General features: G+C 43.7%; 1 protein-coding gene across 1 annotated transcript in view; it reads right to left on the bottom strand.

Moving 5' to 3' along the window:
- LOC137571768 (glutathione S-transferase 3-like) overlaps window positions 1-23,788 on the bottom strand; it is a 114,249-nt gene that overhangs the window by 62,071 nt on the left and 28,390 nt on the right. The window contains exons 2-5 of the mRNA XM_068281372.1: window positions 22,832-22,937; window positions 22,698-22,749; window positions 20,600-20,732; window positions 12,564-12,705 (exon numbers count right to left, since the gene is read on the bottom strand). Of these exons, the coding sequence (XP_068137473.1) occupies window positions 12,564-12,705; window positions 20,600-20,732; window positions 22,698-22,749; window positions 22,832-22,918 (414 nt within the window). The 5' untranslated portion in view covers window positions 22,919-22,937. The remainder of the gene's footprint in view (window positions 1-12,563; window positions 12,706-20,599; window positions 20,733-22,697; window positions 22,750-22,831; window positions 22,938-23,788) is intronic.

The raw sequence follows: 23,788 nt of genomic DNA, 5'->3' as shown, positions 1-23,788 counted from the left end.
CCCTCTTCACTTCTGGCCGGCGCATAGCGAGTGGCTCAGAAGCACGCTGACCCCTCCGTCTACTCTGGGCTGCGTGTGCTCTCCACTACACCAAGCGTCACATGATTAGCATGTGACACTTGGTGTAGTGGAGCGCACACGCAGCCCAGAGGAGACGGAGGGGTCAGCGTGCTTCTGAGCCACTCGCTATGCGCCGGCCAGAAGTGAAGAGGGGGAGGACATACTGCGCACACAGGGCGCAGTATGTCCGGGTGGGGTCAATCAAGTCACCGGTCCCGAGATCTAACGACGGCAGACGGAGGGGGCAGGAGGAGATAATGGTATGTACTTTTAACCCCCCACACACTGCAGCAATCTTTTTTTTCAGCTGTGGTATCCTTTAACCCATCCTTGAGTGTCACTAAGCCCAACCTTTCCCATGGGCAACTAAGCTGAACCTTCCCACCCAGGAGAATTGGTTATAACAGGGAGAAATGTTTCCTAAAATGATCATTGCCTTGCAGGATAGGCTCATCCATCAGGCTTATCTGTCCCTTCCCATTTAGCAAACATGTGTAGTATACATAATGACCATTTCTTTATATGTGGGGCTCCTGTCCCTGATTTCCTGCACTGCGTCTGGTTCTGCCCCTTGGTGAATAACTATTGGAAGTCAGTGGTTCCTTTTCTACAAAATAAACTGAATCTTCCTGTCTGTTTAGATTTTAAACAAAGTACAGTATGTTTAACATTTTTGAGACGTACTATGGGCAATATAACCCGGTGCGAATACTTTTATATTACTCAAAGAAATCCCTTATGCTGTGAATACACGGTACAATTGGCTCGATTGAGCCATTTAGATGGCTCGATTGATAATTTCCGACATGTCCGATCACCCGCCCGATCGATTCCGCACTCTATACCGCATGGGGGACAATGGAAAAAGTGAAGGAAAACGAGCAGGAGATAAGAGCGGGGAATCGATCGGGCGGCATAATCGAGCCACGGAAACGCACCGTGTATTCCCAGCATTATACTAAAATTGAAACTACAGTTGATCCCCTCTCTTGATGATTGGAAAAAGTTGATTAACCCATTTGCGTTCCGTCGTTTTCACTTGAGAAATGTTCACCTCCCATTCATTAGCCTATAACTTTATCACTACTTATCACAATGAACTGATCTATATCTTGTTTTTTCCGCCACCAATTAGGCTTTCTTTGGGGGGTACATTTTGCTAAGAGCCACTTTACTGTAAATGCATTTTAACAGGAAGAATAAGAAAAAAACGGAAAAAATCATTATTTCTCAGTTTTCAGCCATTATAGTTTTAAAATAATACATGCCTCCATAATTAAAACTCACGTATTGTATTTGCCCATATGTCCCGGTTATTACACCGTTAAAATTATGTCCCTATCACAATGTATGGCGACAATATTTTATTTGGAAATAAAGGTGCATTTTTTCCGTTTTGCATCTATCACTATTTACAAGTTTAAAATAAAAAAAATATAGAAATATATCATCTTTACATTGATATTTAAAAAGTTTAGACCCTTAGGTAAATATTTACATGTTTTTTTTTTTTTTATTGTAATGTTTTTTTTTTTTTTATATTAAACACTTTTTTTGGGTAGTTTTGGAAGGGTGGGATGTAAACAATATGTTTATAATGTAAATGTGTGTTCATTTTTATTTTTTTTTACTTTTAGTTGTCGTATTACTTCTTGGCCACAAGATGGCGGCCATGAGTTTGTTTACATGACGTCACTCTAAGCGTAACATACGTTTAGAGCGACGCATGGAGGAGGTAACAGCCAGAAAAGGCGCAACTTCCGAGAGAAGCTGTCGCTTTTTCAGCGGGGGAAAGGAATCAGTGGTCGGGCACCATAGCCCGATTCACTGATTGCCTGGCTAACGAACCGCGGGCCGGGAGCGCGCGTGCACGCGCGCGATCGGGCGCGGTAGCGCGCATGGTTCCTGGACGTAGTTTCTACGTCCAGGAACCAAAATAGGTTAACCTAGCCCACTCTATAAATTACCCTATTAATCACGTAATCAGCCCAAGAAATGTGATAAAGTGTGGAGTGCATGGTTAGATGCTTCTATTATAACTACACCTAATCTAGATATTAATTTATTTATCTCAGACTTACAGCTGTAAAAGTACAATTGTTGTTTATTCTTCTTCAATATCCTACAACCTTGCGCAGTACATGCATTTCTATTATTAGAATAGTTGAATTCTCTGTATAGTGCAGCCTATGATTAAAGGATACCCGAAGTGACACGTGACATGATGAGATAGATGTGTATGAACAGTGCCTAGCACACAAATAACTATGCTGTGTTCCTTTTTTTCTTTCTCTGCCTGAAAGAGTTAAATATCAGGTATGTAAGTGGCTGACTCAGTCCTGACTCAGACAGGAAGTGACTACAGTGTGACTCTCACTGATAAGAAATTCCAACCATAAAACACTTTCCTAGCAGAAAACGGCTTCTGAGAGCAAGAAAGAGGTAAAAAAGGGAATTTCTTATCAGTTGGAATTTCTAACTTTAAAGTCGGAAAACCACTGTGCCTGTGCAGCTACGCCCTCACCAGGAGTGTATTGCACAGGCCCAGTATGGTCTGTGCCTGTGCAGTACGCTCCTAGTGATGTCAGTGGGAGCGAGGACACAGCCACACAGGTGCAGTGGTTTTCCGACTTTAAAGTCGGAAATTCCAGAAGTGAACGGGAGGCAGGGCCGGAGCATCGGTGAGTGGCTGCGCGGGCACAGAATGTCTGCGGGGGACCATTAGAAGCCCCAGGTAAGTTCAACTCATTTTCCCCCCGACTCTTCTACAGTAGTCCTTTAAAGAGAACCAGAGATCCTGTAAAGAAAAGAAGTCATACATATCTCTGCAGCAGTGTATGGAGAGATACGTGGAGGGCGCACTTCTCCTGCGTAGCCCGGCTCCGATGACGTCACAGCGGGGAGCCGGTTCTCGTAGTTGCAGGCAGCGGTGGATGGCGGCGTGGGATCGATCAGCGCGTATGGGGCTGGAGGAAGCCCCAGGTATGTATAACTTCTTTTCTTTACAGGATCTCTGGTTCCCTTTAAGGACTGTTTAATTAGCCAAATGTAATATTTTAGTTACGGTGTGTATTTGAGATTCATGATGTTTGTATATCCATGTGTATTTACATCAAAAATATGGGTATCCCTTGTTTTAATTGTAATTAAGTTGGTCATAGCATTGTACATAAAGGAGGCCCCTAACAATACACTTCGTCGAATGATCATTTACAAACGATTATTAATATGAACGATCAGACACGATTGTTTGAGACCACTAACAGATGAAAGTCTCCTAACTAATCAGATTAATGAAATCAATCCAATTTTCAGATCGATCCCTTCAATCATATTGGTTAGGAGATTTTTGTCCATTAGTGGTCCAAACATTCATCTCCGATCGCTCATACAAATAATCATTCATAAATGATCGTCACCTTAACCACTTGAGGACCCACCCTTTACCCCCCCTTAAGGACCAGCGCAGTATTCTGTGATCTGTGCTGGGTGGGCTCTGCAGCCCCCAGCACAGATCAGGCAGCACGCAGAGCGATCAGATCGCCCCCCTTTTTTCCCCCCTATGGGGATGGTGTGCAGGGGGGGTCTGATCGCTCCTCTTGGCTGGCATGTTGCGGGGGGGGCACCTCAAAGCTCCCCTCCGCGGCGAAATTCCCCCCCTCCCTCTCCTACCTGTCATCCCCGGTGATCGGGGCTGCACAGGACGCTATCCGTCCTGTGCAGCCAGTGACAGGACGTCCCCTGTCACATGGCGGCGATCCCCGGCCGCTGATTGGCCGGGGATCGCCGATCTGCCTTACGCCGCTGCTGCGCAGCAGCGCCGTACAATGTAAACAAAGCGGATTATTTCCGCTTGTGTTTACATTTAGCCTGCGAGCCGCCATCGGCGGCCCGCAGGCTATTCACGGAGCCCCCCGCCGTGAATTGACAGGAAGCAGCCGCTCGCGCGAGCGGCTGCTTCCTGATTAATTAGCCTGCAGCTGGCGACGCAATACTGCGTCGCTGGTCCTGCAGCTACCACTTTGCCGACGCGCGTTATGAGTGCGCGGTCGGCAAGTGGTTAAAAGGCCTTAATAACACTTCCAAGCGCGGATGGCCGAGCGATCGAAACACAACGTCTGCAATCACATGCCATCTGTGCTACCGTGCAATGGGAAAATGGGTCAGCGCTGCACTTTGTGGGAAAATAATTCATTTATTTTTAGTATACATAGCCGAAAGCAGGCATGACATTTCACTCATTTGTCATTTGAAATAGGAAGCGTAGCCCGAAATGTCATACCTACCTTTGACTATTTATCTTGCAAAAACATAAATAAAATTTAACAGAGCAACAGAGCTTCAGTATCTTTTGTATCAATAGCAAACAAATACTTAGGCTCCCTTAAAGTGAACCTGAACTGAAAAAAAAAACGTATGAGTTAATTGTATGTGTAGTACCGATGGTAAATAAAATATTAGTAAAATAGAAATGAGTTTCATATTTTTATTTTCAGATGAATGTCTTTATTTTTAACATTGCATTAGACTGTCGCAGCTGCTGTTTAAATCCACACATCCGCCTTGTTAAGCTGAAAAAAAATGAGAAGTAATGACCCTTTGAACTACTTTCCTCAGTAAAGGCCGGTTCATATTTGAGCAGATGCAGAACGGAAATAGTAAGCGCATCTGCAAGGTGGATGTGTACATTCCGTTCTGCATCTGCATGGACCACATTCCCCCGTCCGTTCCACGTCATCTGCAGCATCAATCACGTCTACCTGCATGCATCACTGTTCACCTGTCCAGGCGCCACCGCAGCTCGGTCCCTTCAACAGCCGGAAGCCAGCAGGAGCATGAGGCTCGCCATAAGCTGCAGCAGGCAGCAACAGGGATTCACCCTAGCAACAGGGATAAGTTTCATTGGTTCAATATGAACCAAAGAAAATTCACCCTGTTGCTGAGAATTCCCATTAATCTTATGCAGCTCAATGGAGATCCCCTGGCCACTGGGCCGTTTTGTTGGGAACGAGCGGCGGGCTACTCAAGTGTGACAGCAGCGTGGATGTGGGCAAAACGGGCAGCGTGGATGCAGCGACTACCCTAGTGAGAACGGACAGTGTCTGTTCTCACAGGCTTTCATTGGACACATTTTCCCGACCGGTCTGGGAAAATGTGTCAAGTTGGACTCCGCATTCTGTCTCGCGTTCCGCAGCACACGGATTTGTGTAGGATCCGTGTTTTTTACAATTGGAAGTGAATCCAATTTTTTTAGGGTAATTTCATTTTTAACATAGGATATTTTAATAAATTACCATATTTTTGTTTTTTTTTGGGGGGGGGGGGGGAGGGGGGTCTCATTTGTCCTTTAAAGTACACCTGAACTGAGAGGGATGTGGTTGGCTGGCAGCCCTGCTGATCTCTTTGGCATCAGCAGTGTCTGAATCACACACCGGAAACAAGCATGCAGCTAATTGGGTCAGAAAATCTGATCTGCACGCTTATTCAGGGTCTATGGCTATAAGTATTAAGGTGGCCATACACTGGTCGATTTGCCATCAGATTCGACCAACAGATAGATCCCTCTCTGATCGAATCTGATCAGAGAGGGATCGTATGGCTACCTTTACTGCAAACAGATTGTGAATCGATTTCAGCCTGAAACCGATCACAATCTGCGGATCTGCCGCCCCCTCCCCCCCCCCCCCCCCGCATACATTACCTGTTCCGGCCGGCGCGAGTCCCCTGGTCCCCGCTGTGTTCTTCTCTGCTCCGGGCTCCAAACCGTTCCTGCAGCTACTGAACTTCCTGTCCAGGGGAAGTTTAAAAAGTAGAGGGCACTCTACTGTTTAAACTTCCTGCCGGGACAGGAAGTTCTGTGTAGCTGCAGGAACGGTCTGGAGCCTGGAGCGGAGAAAAACACAGCGGGGACCAGGGGACTCGCGCCGGCCGGAATAGGTAATGTATACCCACTGTATTGGGTCGGTCGTCAGGCATTCGAATGCCGCTATCGACGCACTCCCGAGCCGCCGGCGCTCGAGAAAAATCTTCCGCACGGATGGATCGACGGGAACGATCGATTTCGGACGGAAATCGATCGTTCTGTCAGCGGTGTGCACAGCGATTTCACAGCCGATTCGATCACTGTGATCGAAACGGCCGCATATAGGCGGGAAAATCGTTAGGTGTATGGGCCCCTATAGAAGCAGAGGATCAGCAGGACAGCCAATCTGCATTGTTTAAAAGGAAGTAAATGTCAGCCTGCATATCCATCTCACTTCAGGTGTACTTGAAACTTCTCCATTTAGCAGTGTGTTATGATCGCTTCTGCAGCGTTTACTGCTGACTGCAGTGGTATTGCAAACCAAGCAGTTCTAATGTCATTACATGCATTTGCTTGCATAGTTTGGTTTGCACTTGAACTGGTTGCTGATTCCATCTGCAGTCGCTCTGAGGTTAATGACAGTTTAATATGCTTTTGTGTAAACAGACATTGTCTGCTGCAGTGGAGGGGCAGTCCCTTTCCTGCAGGCTGCATATCATTGTCTGCCTTTTCCTGCTATCAGCCTGTGATTAATTACCATTCACTTGTGTGGGAATCTGCAGGTCTGCTCCCATTGGATGACCTCAGTATAAAGAACTGCTTCCTGCAATGTCTCATGGGCTACCATAGTCTCAGATCCTGTCTGTTACTCTGCCCGTGCCCCACCTCGTTCCTAGTCCGTGTGGACTGCGCTGACTCCTGCGAAGGGGTCAGCGAGTCCTCCTAGTTCTGCTCTTGTTTCTAGTAGTTGTTACTTTGCTTGTCTTGTGTCATATATTGGTTCATCGCCAATATATACGCATACTTGCACGTTTATTATTTTCCTTGTATTCGTGTTACGTTGATACATCAGTGTCGCTGATATATACGTACACGAACTGTTTATATCCTGTGTTCTGTTAGTCAGCGTTCCAGCACGCTGAGCTAGTTATCCTGTTCCTGGTCCTGTTTGTGGATTGCGTTCATCTCTGCGAAGAGATAGCGAATCCTTCTGAGTCCTGTTCCCTGTATTACTCCAGTCTTAGTCAGAGTTCCTGCTTATGTCATATATCGGTTCGTTGCCGATATATACATATGTTAGTCAGACGTTACAAATAGTTTCATTGATAGCTGTAATTGTAATACGCTAGGAAATCATACTTATTGTATATTTATCTGTGTTACGTTCATCTATCTTGATCCTGCTATTCCCTGACTATCCTGTCCTGTCTTTGTGAGGCACGCCATCGCTGCTAACGCATTGGCTACCTCATTCCAGTCTGTTTTATTGTGGACGCTTGCTGTCACTAAGTAGTGGCTAGTTAAGCAAGCGTTCATTCTGTCTACCTGTCCTGATCTCCTCAGTCCTGGTTTATGCGCTCAGCGCTACTTTGCGCTGAGACGTTATTACGAAAGTGTTGTTTGTGGCTGTTCGGATCTGCACCGGCTCTGTGCACCACAATCTCCTATTGGAGTCAGTCCTCTCCTCCACTAAACTGGGGATATCCTGATTCCTTGTGCTAGTGTGTGTACCTCCTTCACGTCAGCTTATGTGTTGCATGCTGACTGTGGAGAATACACCTCCAAGCTTAACATTATGGTAGCCCCATTACCAATCCCCATTGTGGGGGGGGGGGGGGGGTTCCCAGCAAAAATGACACTGTTTGTTATGGTTCCTGTTCCTTTAAGAAATTTGAGAAACTAAATTCTGAAACAGAAAATGAGTTTTTTTCTGAATGTACCAGGTTTTTGGCCAATCCCGAGCTCCAGGCTACTCCTGTTTCAACGTGGGCCCCCCAGTTAATTTATGTTTTGTTTAAGGGAAATTTGTTCCAGTGGGCGTACGATGTCTTGGATCATACCAATTTAAAAGAGAGACCACTGGAATTTCTAGCGTTTGTGATCCATAACTGGCTGCGCAAAACCGATTTGCCTAGACCTTTTGATAAGCTCCTGGCAGCTTGTCAATCAGCTGCTCCTTCTACTGCCTACAAAAATAATCAGCAAGCAGATAATTGTTCTGATAACTTTTCTTCTGCTAAGGCAGCAGGGTCTAAAGCCAAACGTAAACGCTCCAAAAGAAAAGCGTTACAATCAGCGGAGTCGTTGCCCTTGGCGACTGCGCATCAGATCTGTAATGAGATTCCGCTAGTAGCAGATAATGAAATTCAGTCACCATTCAGGGGAGTCAAATGGACCTATGAAACTACTAATGAACTTTCATTGCTAGCCAGGGAAAATAAAAGTTCTTGTTTAAATGAATTATCTGAATATGATTATGAAGATATATTACAGAGTATTGAACAGATCAATTTATTCGTGCAGCAAGGGAAATTTGCATACACTACAGTTCAACACTTGCTACAGGTATTGGAGATCCTTAGGAATAAGAAATCGGCCAATCACCTGCTAAATAACCCAATGTATGTTTCTGCCACTAACACATTTGCAAACTATGATCAGCCGGAATGCTCAGCTGTTAAATATGCATGGGATCCTCCATTTGAGAAAGGAGAGATGGAAGCCCTGGTCTATGAATGGAAGAAAGATGCAAGTTCATTTTGTCAGTTTTACAGTGCAAAAAGTGAATTAGTATTGAATGCATGCATTAAGTCTGCCTATAACCTAATAAAAACTGGTGTGTGTGGGTATGACTTTGTGGTTCCATTGATCGATGTGTGGAAGATGATTTTGGACGATTTTTATGCGATTCAATCAGTTGATACCAGGGAAGACACACTGTCAATTGGAGACTGTCCCACTTCTCCAGTTACTGAGTCCCTGCCATGTCTTGTGAATGTTCCTGTAACTCCACCCTGTACCATGGATAACTCAGTGTTACTTCCCAGTAAAACAGAAGCCACTGATACTTTCTTAACTTTGCCCTGCACAAATTTCTCAGCAGAGAATCCAGAGGTCCTGCTGACTTCTGAGTCCAGCCTAGCCAGTACTCATGAGTCTTTGTTCAGTGAAACAGACACCAGAAAAATCTTGCCTGTCTCTGCAAACACTTCTGCAGAAATTACCTGTGTTAATAAAGTTCAACTTCTGTCTGATCCAGCAGATGCCAGTAGATGCACTACATTAGTTTCTGAGTCCCAGCAATCCTGTCTAGAAACCTCAGAACCCCAGCATCTGAATTTTCCAATTTTCCAATTGAATAGTGCTTCAGATGCACAAACTTTGTGTCTTGATCTTCCTGTCTCTACACCTCGCTCTAGTTTCGTGAATAGCTCAGAGCATCTGCTATGTGAACCTGAAATCGTAGAATTATTACCTTGTTCAGAAAATGTTCCAGTAAATTTGCCCTGTACCATGAATTGTGCAGTAGATCTTCCCAATGAAACTCAGGTCACAGAATCATTATGCTGTCCAGCAGGTGCTTCCATGGTTTTGCCCTGCAATATGGACTGTTCAGTGATCCTGTCCAGTGAAGCTGTGGTCGCAGAGTCTTATGCTTCACCCAGTACTTTGGATACTTCAAACCCTCTAGCAGAGGAGTCTGAGGCACTGCTTACCTCAGTTGGTGTTGCAGTAATATTCACTTGTCTAGCAGCTGTTTTGGAATTACAGTCTGCTCTAATAAAACTTGATGAATTTCTGCCCAGCAAAGCAGAAGCCATTGAAATATTGTCCTCGTCAGCAAGTGTGTTAGATACCTTGCCCTGTACACAGTCTGATTTAACCAATGTTGTTGAGTCCCTCTCCAGTGTTGTAACAGCCGAGGAACTCCAGCCCTGTCCTCTGAATGTTTCAGAAGTCTTGCCCTGTAACATGGATAATTCTGACTCGCTGGAAAAAATAATAGAAATCTCAGAATTTCAGTCCGGGTTAATGAGCGTTTCTGAAACCCAGCCCTGTATCCTGGAAAATTCTGGTTTTCTGCCCGGTGTGGCAGTAGTTCCAGAGTCCCCTTCCTGTCCAGTGAGTTTCTCAGTTTTGCCTAGTTCAGTGGGGATTGCTGCAATATTGACTTGTTTTGCAGCCCTTCATGAGCTCCAATCCAGTGTATTTGATGAGTCTCTGTCTAGTCCAGAAGAAGCTATGGGAACCTTATCTAGTTCAGTGCATACATCAGAAGATTTGCCCTGTCTTGTAAATGCCCCTGAACATGATTTGTTAATAACCCTGCTGGAATCAGCGACATCTAAGTCTGATCCTACAGTTTTTAGTGAGAATCCAGTAACTGTGAAGTCTAGTCATGATGAATTTTTTTTGCCCAGTTCTGGTTTCGGTCCTGTCTTGACTGACTTTGAGGTTCGCAGTTCCTTGACATGCCCAGAGGTTTCTCTTGTGCCAGAGTGCCCAGATGTGTCTGTGTTAGCGTGCTCACGTGCTTCCCTAGTGGAGACATGTTCTGATGTTGCCGGTTGGCCTGCATGCCCGGAGATGGTTCTGGTCCCTAAAAGCCCTGATCTTGATGTTTGTCCTTGTGACCCTGACTCTGGAGTTGCCCTGGGTTCCATAGGGGTTCTTGATAGTTCTCCATGTGAGCCTAAGGGGCGTTCTGACCTGTGGGGATCTCTTTGGAGCTTCCAAGTGTTCTGGGAGATCTCTGAGGAAACTTGTCCTGGTACCTTGGACTGGTTCAACAGTGGGTTTTGTGTTGGTAAGGACAGTTCCGGTGGGCATTGCAAAGGCTTTGGCGTTTTTGGACAGTCCCTGGAAGGCGATGGGTATCACACTGAGGCTTGTAGTGCTGATGGGCATGGTTCGGTAGGTTCTGGTTCCAATTGGTCTAGTTTTGGTGAGACTGATTCGGGAATTTGGTTTTGTCGGGCTGATCCGACCTTCATGAATTTTCAGTCAGATCAGTTTGCTGGATTTCCCACTTCTGATTTTTTGGTTTGGGTGGTTCAGGAGAAATATGTCAGTTTTTATAGGCGTCCAGAGGCCGCGTTTAAGGGAGGGGGTACTGTTATGATCGCTTCTGCAGCGTTTACTGCTGACTGCAGTGGTATTGCAAACCAAGCAGTTCTAATGTCATTACATGCACTTGCTTGCATAGTTTGGTTTGCACTTGAACTGGTTGCTGATTCCATCTGCAGTCGCTCTGAGGTTAATGATAGTTTAATATGCTTTTGTGTAAACAGACATTGTCTGCTGCAATGGAGGGGCAATCCCTTTCCTGCAGGCTGCATATCATTGTTTGCCTTTCCCGCTATCAGCCTGTGATTAATTACCATTCACTTGTGTGGGAATCTGCAGGTCTGCTCCCATTGGATGACCTCAGTATAAAGAACTGCTTCCTGCAATGCCTCATGGGCTACCATAGTCTCAGATCCTGTCTGTTACTCTGCTCGTGCCCCACCTCGTTCCTAGTCCGTGTGGACTGCGCTGACTCCTGCGAAGGGGTCAGCGAGTCCTCCTAGTTTTGCTCTTGTTTCTAGTAGTTGTTACTTTGCTTGTCTTGTGTCATATATTGGTTCATCGCCAATATATACGCATACTTGCACGTTTATTATTTTCCTTGTATTCGTGTTACGTTGATACATCAGTGTCGCTGATATATACGTACACGAACTGTTTATATCCTGTGTTCTGTTAGTCAGCGTTCCAGCACGCTGAGCTAGTTATCCTGTTCCTGGTCCTGTTTGTGGATTGCGTTCATCTCTGCGAAGAGATAGCGAATCCTTCTGAGTCCTGTTCCCTGTATTACTCCAGTCTTAGTCAGAGTTCCTGCTTATGTCATATATCGGTTCGTTGCCGATATATACATATGTTAGTCAGACGTTACAAATAGTTTCATTGATAGCTGTAATTGTAATACGCTAGGAAATCATACTTATTGTATATTTATCTGTGTTACGTTCATCTATCTTGATCCTGCTATTCCCTGACTATCCTGTCCTGTCTTTGTGAGGCACGCCATCGCTGCTAACGCATTGGCTACCTCATTCCAGTCTGTTTTATTGTGGACGCTTGCTGTCACTAAGTAGTGGCTAGTTAAGCAAGCGTTCATTCTGTCTACCTGTCCTGATCTCCTCAGTCCTGGTTTATGCGCTCAGCGCTACTTTGCGCTGAGACGTTATTACGAAAGTGTTGTTTGTGGCTGTTCGGATCTGCACCGGCTCTGTGCACCACAATCTCCTATTGGAGTCAGTCCTCTCCTCCACTAAACTGGGGATATCCTGATTCCTTGTGCTAGTGTGTGTACCTCCTTCACGTCAGCTTATGTGTTGCATGCTGACTGTGGAGAATACACCTCCAAGCTTAACACAGCGTATAAGTGTTGTGATTAGAATAGTTAATCCTCTGCCCTGCAATCCTAATCCTTTCACTTCTCAATATATTGGAACAAGTAGGCTGGGTGGAAATCCTGACTTCCAAGGCTGTGAAGTTAGTTTTGTATGATAAAAAAACAACTTAACCTTGCAGCTGGCAATGGATATAGCCATATATTACAGTATATTCGTTTTCATTCTTTGAAGTTATGATTCATTTAGGAGCCTACTGAGTGATTGTTGTTGGTAGCAGACAGACTTGGAATAACACTACTCACCTTTTCGTAAACAGGAAAGTATCTTTCTTTAGTCTTTTGTTCAATGATATTAATGTGCTTCAGTTTGTCCTCTGGTGATAAAAATGGGTGTGGGAGGATGACCATCATGAGATCAGTGGTGCCCCCAACATACATATCAATTCTGAAAGCATTTCAAAGAAAAAGTCATTCATCTTTCTTAGTAACATTAAAAACAAAATTATTGATACTAAAAGAAATAGTAATTACAGAAATATTATTTGATCAAACACAATGGCCTCAATTCCTGTAGCTATGTGCGGTAAATATTTTTTTATTGGTAAAATACCTCATGCGGTATTATCCTTTTTTTTAGCAATTTTGAAAGATTTTTCTGCATTTCCATAAGTGCGGCGAATGCATAAAGTGCGGTAGAAAGTGCGGTATTTCAGCAGTAAGCATGCAATAAATAATAGTAATCTTAGTCTTCCATAAGTTAGGACAGTCTTTGGAAGGTGGGTTTTTTTTGGGGGGGGAGGTGTATTTGATTATGTAGCAACCTATGAAATGTAAATTAATAGGCGTCCCCTATTAAAAAAAATCCAATAAATATTTGGAGTTTTATTTCAACTATTCTTTTCTATTACACGGCCTGAATAGGAACTCCACTAAAACAGCAATAGGAACTCCAAGACTGCAAAATGTATACAAATTGATTTCACCACCAGGTACAGGCAGGTCTTCATGCCCCCTAATTTCCGTGAGAATAGCGATTTTCTGTAAAATTGATGCAAATTAAAGCACAAATTACCGCATAATTTACCACATGTGGTAAAACATGACTAAAATCGACCAGAATTGCTGAATGTCATTATCACATGCGGTAATTTACTAGAAAACTTTATCAGAATTGAGGCCAATAATTGTTTTGTGATTTGGGCACTGCACATACAAGAAGGTTCTAATTATACAGTTCATCCTTTATGCTATTATTATTATTGTTATTCTTTAGAAAGCAGTCTATGTGGGAGTTTGTTTTTGAATCATCAAACTGTGTTTGGCTTTCGCTAGATGTATACAGTAGTTTTTATTATTTTTTTCTAGTTAAAATAGTCATCAAATTAACTGCCAAATGCTAAATAACCTTTGAGCATACTGTAACTAGATGCCATTTAGACTTTATAATGGGTGGAGGCTCTTATGAAAGATTAACATGATCTATAATGTTATAGTCTCTCAGGGCTAGTTCATAATGCTCAGTTGCTCAGTTGCAGAATAGTTCTGCATGGGCAGCATGGTGGTGTAGAAACTAGCGCTCTCGCCTTGCAGCGCTGGGTCCCTGGTTCAAATCCCAGCCAGGTCAACATCTGCAAGGAGTTTGTATGTTCTCCCCGTGTCTGTGTGGGTTTCCTCCGAGCACTCCGTTTTTCTCCCACATCCCAAAAACATACAGATAATTTAATTGGCTTCCCCCTAAATTGTCCCTAGACTATGATACATGCACTACACGATACATGCATAGACATATGACTATGGTAGGGATTAGATTGTGAGCCCCTCTGAGGGACAGTTAGTGACAAGACTATACATACTCTGTACAGCGCTGCATAATATGTCGGCGCTATATAAATACTTAAATAAATAAATAATTGTCAGCTCACTGTCCATGCAAAGCTATGGGGCTCTTCACAGTTCTGCATTGTAACTGATTGCGCTTTTCTAACTCACTGCATGCAGGCTCTGAATTAAAGTCTATGATCAGTCTCCATTGCAGTTCACACACATTATAGCATGTTATGACCACTGTGTACCTAGCTTTATGGTTCTTGATCATTTGCTATAGTAATAAATGGATACATTTGCTAGGGTTCCCAGACCTTGTGTAGTGGTGTTGGATCTAGTGTAGAAGAAGTTTGAATAAAGGGGCAATAATCATAGTGAGGTAATCAGTATCCATCACAAACAGAGCACTGGGAGAAAGGTGCAGAAATCCTTATTTAAAGCACTCACGTGGCAAAAACGTACAATTGTGTTCAAAATTATTCAACCTCCAATGCTGTAAAGGGTTTTAGGGAATCTAGTGTATATTTGTAATTGTGTTCAGAATGAAATCTTACAAGGACTTTTTTAAGAATCAAATGCAACTAGAATGACATCAATTGTTTTTGTAATACAGTATTAATTTTTTTTTGTGTGATTTCTTCATTGACACAATTATTCAACCCCTTAAAGACTACCACTCTTAAGAACAGAGGTTCATTCAAGTGTTTTCGATCAGGTATTGAAAACACCTGTGGATGTTAACAAGCAGCAATCAAGCATAATAAGCACCAATTAGGCAGATTTAAAATGACTGTGATACTCAGCTCCTTCTAGACATTTACTGGTGTGTTTACAAACATCGTGAAGTCAAGACAATGGTCCAGGAAGACAAGAGAAGAGGTGATTTCTCATCACAGGAAGGGCAATGGCTATAAGAAGATTGCAAAGATGTTAAACATACCAAGAGACACTATAGGAAGCATCATTCGCAAATTGAAGGCAAAGGGCACTGTTGAAACGATACCTGGTCGTGGCAGAAAGAAGATGCTGACTTCGACTGCTGTGCGCTACCTGAAGCGCAAAGTGGAGAAAAGTCCCTGTGTGACTGCTGAGAAACTGAAAAAAGATTTGGCAGATGCGGGTACTGAAGTTTCAGCTCAGACAATAAGGTGCACACTGCGTAATGAAGGCCTCATTACTCCCAGACGCACCCCCTTGCTGTCTCCAAAGAATAAGAAGAGTCGACTGCAGTATGCCAAAAGTCATGTGGACAAACCACAAAAGTTTTGGGATAGTGTTCTGTGGACTGATGAAACAAAATTAGAACTGTTTGGGCCCATGAATCAATGCTATGTTTGGAGGAGGAAGAACAAGGCCTATGAAGAAAAGAACACCTTGCCTACTGTGAAGCATGGTGGGGGGTCAATCATGCTTTGGGGCTGTTTTGCTTCTGCAGGTACAGGGAAGCTTCAGCGTGTGCAAGGTACCATGAATTCTCTTCAGTACTAGGAGATATTGGATGAAAGTGTGATGCAGTCCGTGACAAACTTGAGGCTTGGGAGACGTTGGACCTTTCAACAGGACAATGATCCCAAGCATACCTCCAAGTCCACTAGAGCATGGTTGCAGATTAAAGGCTGGAACATTTTGGAGTGGCCATCGCAGTCACCAGACTTAAATCCGATTGAGAACCTCTGGTGGGACTTAAAGAAAGCAGTTGCAGCGCGCAAGCCTAAGAATGTGACTGAACTGGAGGCTTTTGCCCATGAAGAATGGGCTAAGATACCCGTAGATTGCTGCAAGACACTTGTGTCAAGCTATGCTTCACGTTTAAAAGCTGTTATAACTGGAAAAGGATGTTGTACTAAGTACTAAGGCCTCAATTCACAGAGCTTTATCAAACACTTTATCAAACGTTTGATAATTTTCCTCATGCGTAAAATCTAATTTTGAATTCACTAAGGTGTTATAGATTTATCAAATGTTTTATCGATGAAATGATCAATAAATCTATAACACCTTAGCGAATTCAAAATTAGATTTTACCCATGAGGAAAATTATCAAACTTTTGATAAAGTGTTTGATAAAGCTCTGTGAATTGAAGCCTTAGAATGAATGTCACTTGGGGGTTGAATAAAACTGATAATGATGTGAGCACAGAAAAGACATTTGTGGTTACTTCATTATAAATGTTATGTTATATTTGTCTGACTTACAAGTGCCTCTTTGATTTAATTGTAAACACGATGACTGAAATGATCAAAATCGATGTCAAACTGGCCAAGACACTCAATTTCAATTTGAATAATTTTAAACACAACTGTATATGCAGTTTTAGTTACCTGGCTTCTTCCAGCCCCTAGATGTCATTTGGGATGCCACCACAGCTCCAATCCCCTTTGAGGTCCTGCTGGCAGCCTGTAAGGATCACTGACCCCTGATGGGATGGAGCCTTCTGCCCATACACGCGCCCTCCCCACACACGAACTTGCCCATGTCATTAGATGCATACTGAGCAGAAGCGCTGACATCTGACATCCATACAGGCTGCCAGCGGGACCCAAAAGAGGACGCGGAGCTGTGGCGAGGGACCCAAATAACATCCAGGGGCTGGAAGAAGCCCCAGGTAAGTAAAATTACATTTAGGTTTTTAGGTTTTCGCCTTGTGAGACCTTTACTGGTCACAGAAGGAGATTTAGTTTATGCTCATAGATCTATTACTGTATGTTTTTTTGTTTGTGAACCTAGACATTATTGCCACTGGACACAATGGGCCATATCCTTTTCGAGGTGATAAGTAGCTTGCAAATGTGAGCTACTTATCACCTTGCCACTGCATGAGGATTGTCACAGGACCCCTAGTGGCCAGACCGCACAATGACTTCCAATCGGTTTCAGCACACAGACCATGCAAGCTGTGGTCGCAATCGGTGCGCATAAACCGCTGGCATTTTGGCAGCAGACCGACTAGAAGGGAGCCTGTGAGTTATGGTAATTACAAATTACACACTATTTCAGGGTATAACTGCCACCACATCTGTTACCATGGGACAGAGGAACCCACTGACTGGCTGAGTCTAGACCTGCAAATAAAAACGGTTAAACACACTCTATTCTGTCTAGCTAGCAAAAATAGTAGCGACTCTTCAGAGACCAGGGTTCAGTTTGTGCGGCTGAATAATAGGGTAGCTGAACAAATAAATGACGGTAGCGTCGTTTATTACAAATGCAACATAAATAATTAATATATACAGAAAATCATTAAAATGAACAATTATAGAAACATTAATAGCCACTATGAAAATAAAAGGGAGAAAATACTTAGAGTTTGTGGAAATATGTCGTTCTGGGAAAACTCATAAAGTTCTTGGTTTCAGTTCAGTTCAGTTCAGTAGCAAAGTTCAGACAAGCCAGATGCCAGCATGTCCTCAAGCTGGCAAGGATGTAATCAGGATGATGTTTCAAGGTGGAGGACATTGATTTTGGGTCCTCTGCCATTCTTATACCCCTGATCCAGTAGGAGGGAGTGAGGGCGGGAACCACACACCCCCTTAGAACATAAGATGAGTCCTCCCTCTTCCCCTGGGGACCAAAAATCATATCTAACCATATATGGGCTCTATCTCACAGAACCGTACAGGTCAGGGCAGATTTACTAACATTTTCAGGTCCGTCCCGATTTACCCAGCACCCTGATACCAAACATTAGGGGTAGGACCCCTGTGGTATCATCAGGGCACTTTTGAACTGCCTAACTGGCAGCCCTTTCCTCAGAATGTTCTTCAACTTTCTCAGTACCAGCGGCAGGCAAAGCCCGGCATGCTCTGTGGGTTTGGAGGACCTGCCAGCCTGGCAACACAGGAAATATGACAAATATAGCAGTTTATGGATTATATACATCTAGGAGTTACAGCAGGTCAGTTCTAGGTGAAGGCTCTTTGAAGCTAGGACAGCAGGCTACGTGTCGGCTTCCCTGCTGAGATCGGGGCCGAGGAGTCTCACTCTCTCTCCTCTAAATTGGTTCTGTCAGGCTACTTATCTGACTTCATCTGATGGATGGGCCCTTAGCACAGCTGGGTGCCTGGGACACTCTGCTGAAGGCTTCCTGCCATTTGGTAAAAGGAAAAAAAAACCTGTCTTTTAAAAGACGGAATGTCATTCTGTTCGCTGCAATGACTGGGCACATCTAACCAAGAAGCGATCAGAAAATTGACTGTGCAAATCTTCCCGATTTGCCTGCGTTTCTTACGGCTGTTCCGTGACAAGGATTACCAGTAAATATTATTGCCGATTTCAATCGTGCAATGGCCGATCGTTAGGGAGCATTACTCAGACGAAAGCCTGAGCGATGCTCCCTTATCACGGGGCAAGGGTTTGCACTGTGGTGCTGTCCTTCAGCACCACGGCACTGCTGCCACAACACATGCTCGCTACTCGTCGAACATCTGCTGCCATCTCCCGTGGCTGCATCTGGGGATCTCCTTTAACAAGGAGACCCCCAGAGCTCCCCATCGGCCCGTTTGTCCTTGCCCGAAGCCCCCCACAGCAGCAATTTACTTGCATCCACTGAACACCCACCGCCCCTCGCTGCAAGTCCCGTCACTGAAAATGGTCCAGACAGTGGACCATTGGGGAGCCCCGGCCAGAGCTTCAAAGATGCTTTGCCGGGGCTCAGAGATAATTACAGCGACGGGACTTGTGATGAGGGGTGGCCAGAGCCAGATTAAGGCTAAATGGGGCCCTAAGCAAAGTAACTGATTTGGGCCCCCCATCATGTCATAATAGAATCAGAAGATGCAGCTGCACAGCAACATGCCGCACACACCGGGGCAGCCGAGCTACTGGTTGCTATGGGCAACAGCCCGCTTTCCTCTGTGGGTGCACAATGCAGGGAATAGCAGCGGCAAAATGCAGAGTGAGAGATGAATGGCTGAGACATTTGCACTCAGGGGCTGGGGCACCCCTGTGAAGAGGGCGCCAGATATCACAGCAGCAGCTCTGGACACCGCCAACCTGTAAGCCGCTCCCCAGACAGAATTACATAACCATCCCCACCACAGAACAACCGATTTCCTCCCAAACTACACAGCCACCATGCAGCCTCCATCCCAGTGAATACAATAGTCCAGAAGAGAAGGCAGCCACAGCGGGGAAGAATGACAGCACCAGATGACTCACATTCACCTATTGCGATCCAAGCAATAGAGGTCCCGTCATCCAGAGCCCATCTGTCTCCTCTAGAGTGCTGCCGCTCTGTTACTACTACTACTACTATTACTACTTCCTACTTCCTGTCTGATCTGAGAATCAGGAAGTTCAGAGCGAGCGGCTGCACTGTAGAATTGACAGGTGGGTTTCAGATGACGGGATCTCTATCGCTTGGATCATGGATAGGTGAGTGAGCGTTTGCCATCTGCTGCTATCATTCTTGCTGCATCTGTGGTTCTCTGTGGGAAGGGAGGGCGGAGTGGGCAGCGGCAGAGCGCACAGTAGCAGGAGGGGGACCTAGAAGGAGAGCCTGGCTCTGAAGACAATCAGCAGCGCACAGCATCATTTGACAAGACAAGACGAGACAAATAACATTTATATCGCGCTTTTCTCCTGGCGGACTCAAAGCGCCAGGGCTGCAGCCACTAGGACGCGCTCTATAGGCAGTAGCAGTGTTAGAGAGACTTGCCTAAGGTCTCCTACTGAATAGGTGCTGGCTTACTGAACAGGCAGAGCCGAGATTCGAACCCTGGTCTCCTGTGTCAGAGGCAGAGCCCTTAAAGGGACTCCGAGCAGTGCCTGTGGGTATGCCTTTAAGCATACCCACAACTAATTAATTACATCCTCACACCTACCAGCATGATGTTTGTAATTATATCCCCCTGGGTTATATTATATATATATATATATATATATATATATATATATATATATATATATACATATATATATATATATATATATATATTTCATTGCATTGTGCTGAATCGAGCTGTCGTTCTGTGGCCGCAATTTCGATCGCGAAAATAGCGAAAACTGAAAGGCATAAGGCGGCCGTTTATATATCATTGGAAAGAGGAGAAAGAGAGCTTTAAAATGATATGCATCTTTCCATAGTTACTGCACTGCTCAGAGTCCCTTTAACCATTATACCATCCAGCCACCGCTGACAGGATGGGGAGGGCTGGTTTATGTGCTGATGGGGCCCCTTTGACTCTGAATGGGGGCCCCAAGCGACTGCTTTTGTTGCCTGGTTGGTAATCCGGCCCTGGGGGTGGCGGATGTTTGGCGGCTGCATTTTGCGGGTCTAAGCTAACGCTCATGTGTGATGGGAAGCAAACTGCAATTGTATAGGGGGTAAAGAACTCGCTGGTGGTAAATATAATAGCATTAGGCGATGCTCCTATAGCCTAATTTAAGAACTCGCTTTTTGCTGTTGAGTTTGGTAATAGGATATGGCCCATAGTGTGATATCTCTGAATAATCATATTTAATTTACCTTTAATTAAGAGTAATAACAAATAATTATATTATATAAAAGTCATACAGCAGTCTTTCCTTCAGATCTTTCCCATGCAAGTCATGTTTTCCAGCAATGTATTGCATAATGGCTTGTGACTGCACAAGCTTCATCCCATCCATTTCCACCATTGGTACCTGCTGATACAGTAATACTCCTTCTGCAAAGACAGAAGCAGGATAAAATGAGCAGGTATAATCATGTTCACATAGCAGACATCTTATAATTTTAGTCAAAAAGTCTCTTTTGTTAGCAGGGCACCAGATCATCTTGCCCAATAATGCAAATTATCATTCAGAAGAAAGCTTAAGTTGACTTACAGGGAAAACTGAGCGCCGATAATTTGCCCCCCTGGCCATTACAGCCTGTTGATTTTTAAAAAAAGAAACTTCCCAGCATACCTTACAGAAGGATGCCAAAGAATGAACCTCTGGATGGAAGAGGCAAGTGTAAAACTAGTTATCTTTACCTCTGTGCTGATATATTCAGCCCTTTAAAACAGGGGCTCTCAACTGCTCCCAACATACTACCCATTCCCAGCATCACCGCATAGAGAGATAGGAGATCTGTCACCAATCTGAATGGCACTGACAAGATCTCCTGCATGGAGATCTTGTCAGTGCCATTCAGATTGGTGACAATTTCAATAATTGTCAGCTGCAAATATCATTTTGGGTACATTATGAAGTTGTTGTACAGATGCACTGCTTGTCTGCCTGTTCTTTTTATGAAGAGGGACAATCGGATGTCAAAAGTCTAGTTTGTGCATATAGCATTACTGACATGCACACAGCATAACAGTGCTTGGAGCAAAGAAATGGAACAGGGCAGATATTGCATGGCCCACTGTGATCCCACTGTGATCCCAAAAAGCACTATGCTTATGAAAGTGAATGAGGGTGAACCCACAGAAGCAATTGCAATTTGACCAAATTGCAATCACGGGCCCTGCACAATTTTTGGGGCAAATATGCAAAAGATAAGAGCGCTGCAAAATCACTTTTAAAATGCTTTTCAAAAAGTGATTTTGCAGTGATTTTCCTGGTTAAATAAAGTTTAAACTACTTGTTTGGTCTCCCGAGGTCCAGCAAATCAGAGACACTGTACAAAGGCCGGCAATAGATGTACAGCGCTTCCAATCTTCACAAAATTGTGCCAGAAATCGCTGTAGCAAACCCTTGTAAAAACACTGAGCATTTGCTACAGCTATTGATAATCTTTGACAGACATAAATATTTCCTTCTGCAATAATGAGAATTACACCAAACACAAAGAATTTTGAAACAGAAGATACTTTGGCATTTATATGTGTATTACTCTTTAACCAGCTGTCATTCCTGTGGCAGTATATCTATGCCCCCCAGGACTTCAGGCACGTTTACTGACCTGGGGTGTAGAAATTAATCTTCTGCCGCAGTTACGCGTGCTTCCATCAGTGGCACTTACAGGGCAGATTGGCAAATGAAACCATATGTTCCCAAAGCCAATCTAAGTGCTGGTTTTATGAATAATCTCTGATATAACGAAGAGCAGAGATCATTCATTGAAAAAAATGTAAACAAAAAAACAACACAACTTTTAGTTTCGTTTTGCCTAGACAGCTGTGATTCAGTACCTTGTCAGGAATTTAGTGAACATCACTGATAAGAAAATTACAGCCATAAATGTTTCCCTGGCAGAATATAACTGCTGGGGACAAGGGAGAGATAGAAAAGGGTCAATAGTTTATGTATTTTAACTTTGGGGCACTTAATAAACTGCCAATTAGCAGTTTAGAGACAATAGAACATTCAATCTACTTTGTAAAAGTTTAAGTATAAAATAAAACCGTGAGATACCTAAAAAAAGTCATTTTTAGGAGTAGGAGGATAAATAGAATTGTTTATCTTATAAGTTTATTTTCACCTCGGGTTCACTTTAAGGTGAAAACAACAGCATGGGCTTTAGTGGTTAAAGAATGTTATTCCCAATTTTCATAGTGTCTTATTACATTATTTATAATAACACATCTGTCAACTTTAGAAATGAGCAAACATCAGGCTCAGTAGTTGCATGGAAGTGTGTTCAGGCCCTTATGTAGAAAGCATATGCAGTTATCCGTATTTATACATTTAATTCATCATACCTTTAAGCAAAGCTTCATACTGCTCTCTTGTTTCTAAAAATACTTCTTCAAACTGTAAAAAAAAAATCAGATGTTCAACAGGTGATTTTTAATGATGATTAAATGATGTTGTAAACAATATATATCGTACCAACCTCAATACCTGCTGCTGCCATCAGCCAACGTATAGATTCCATTTTGCCCCTGCCATTGAAATAGTAAAGTTTGGCCTTTTTGGACATCTTTCAATGTTCTACCTGCCTGCAAATATAAGTTTAAGCCAAATCACCAAGTCATAGTAATAATTCAGAGCACTCACCATTATTACATCCAAGTGATATAGACATACAGTAATTGAAGTTAAAGGTATAGACAATTTCCTGACGTAAATGCACTCTACTTCCCAGCCCCTGCAAACAGTAAATATTTGCTAACTGTATTAAAGCCAACATACCTTTTTTTGCTCCAAAATACTAGGCCTTTAGACCTGTGGCCAACGATTCTAAATCCCTGTATACAGGTAGTCCTTGGCTAGCTAGGGACTACAGGTTCGTTCTTAAAGGATACCCGAAGTGACACGTGACATGATGAGATAGACATGTATATGTACAGTGCCTAGCACACAAATAACTATGCTGTGTTCCTGTTTTTCTGTCTCTGTCTGAAAGAGTTAAATATCAGGTATGTAAGTGGCTGACTCAGTCCTGACTCAGACAGGAAGTAACTACAGTGTGACCTTCACTGATAAGAAATTCCCCTTTTTATATCTTTCTTGCTCTCAGAAGCCATTTTCTGCTAGGAAAGTGTTTTATAGTTGGAATTTCTTATCAGTGAGGGTCACACTGTAGTCACTTCCTGTCTGAGTCATGACTGAGTCAGCCACTTACATACCTAATATTTAACTCTTTCAGACAGAGAAAGAAAAAAAGGAACACAGCATAGTCATTTGTGTGCTAGGCACTGTACATACACATGTCTATCTCATCATGTCACTTTGGGTATCGTTTAACTTGAATCTGTTCATAAGTTTTTAAACGTTGTGCCATTTCTGTCCCCTGTACCTCATCTGTGTGCCGCTAAGCCACCTCTGCCCTCATCCACTGTGTCACCTC

This window comes from Hyperolius riggenbachi, chromosome 4, assembly GCF_040937935.1.
Source record: "Hyperolius riggenbachi isolate aHypRig1 chromosome 4, aHypRig1.pri, whole genome shotgun sequence".
Classification (NCBI taxonomy): domain Eukaryota; kingdom Metazoa; phylum Chordata; class Amphibia; order Anura; family Hyperoliidae; genus Hyperolius; species Hyperolius riggenbachi.
Note: the sequence above shows the minus strand (reverse complement) of the source record. Positions and strands in the feature narration are given on the sequence as shown.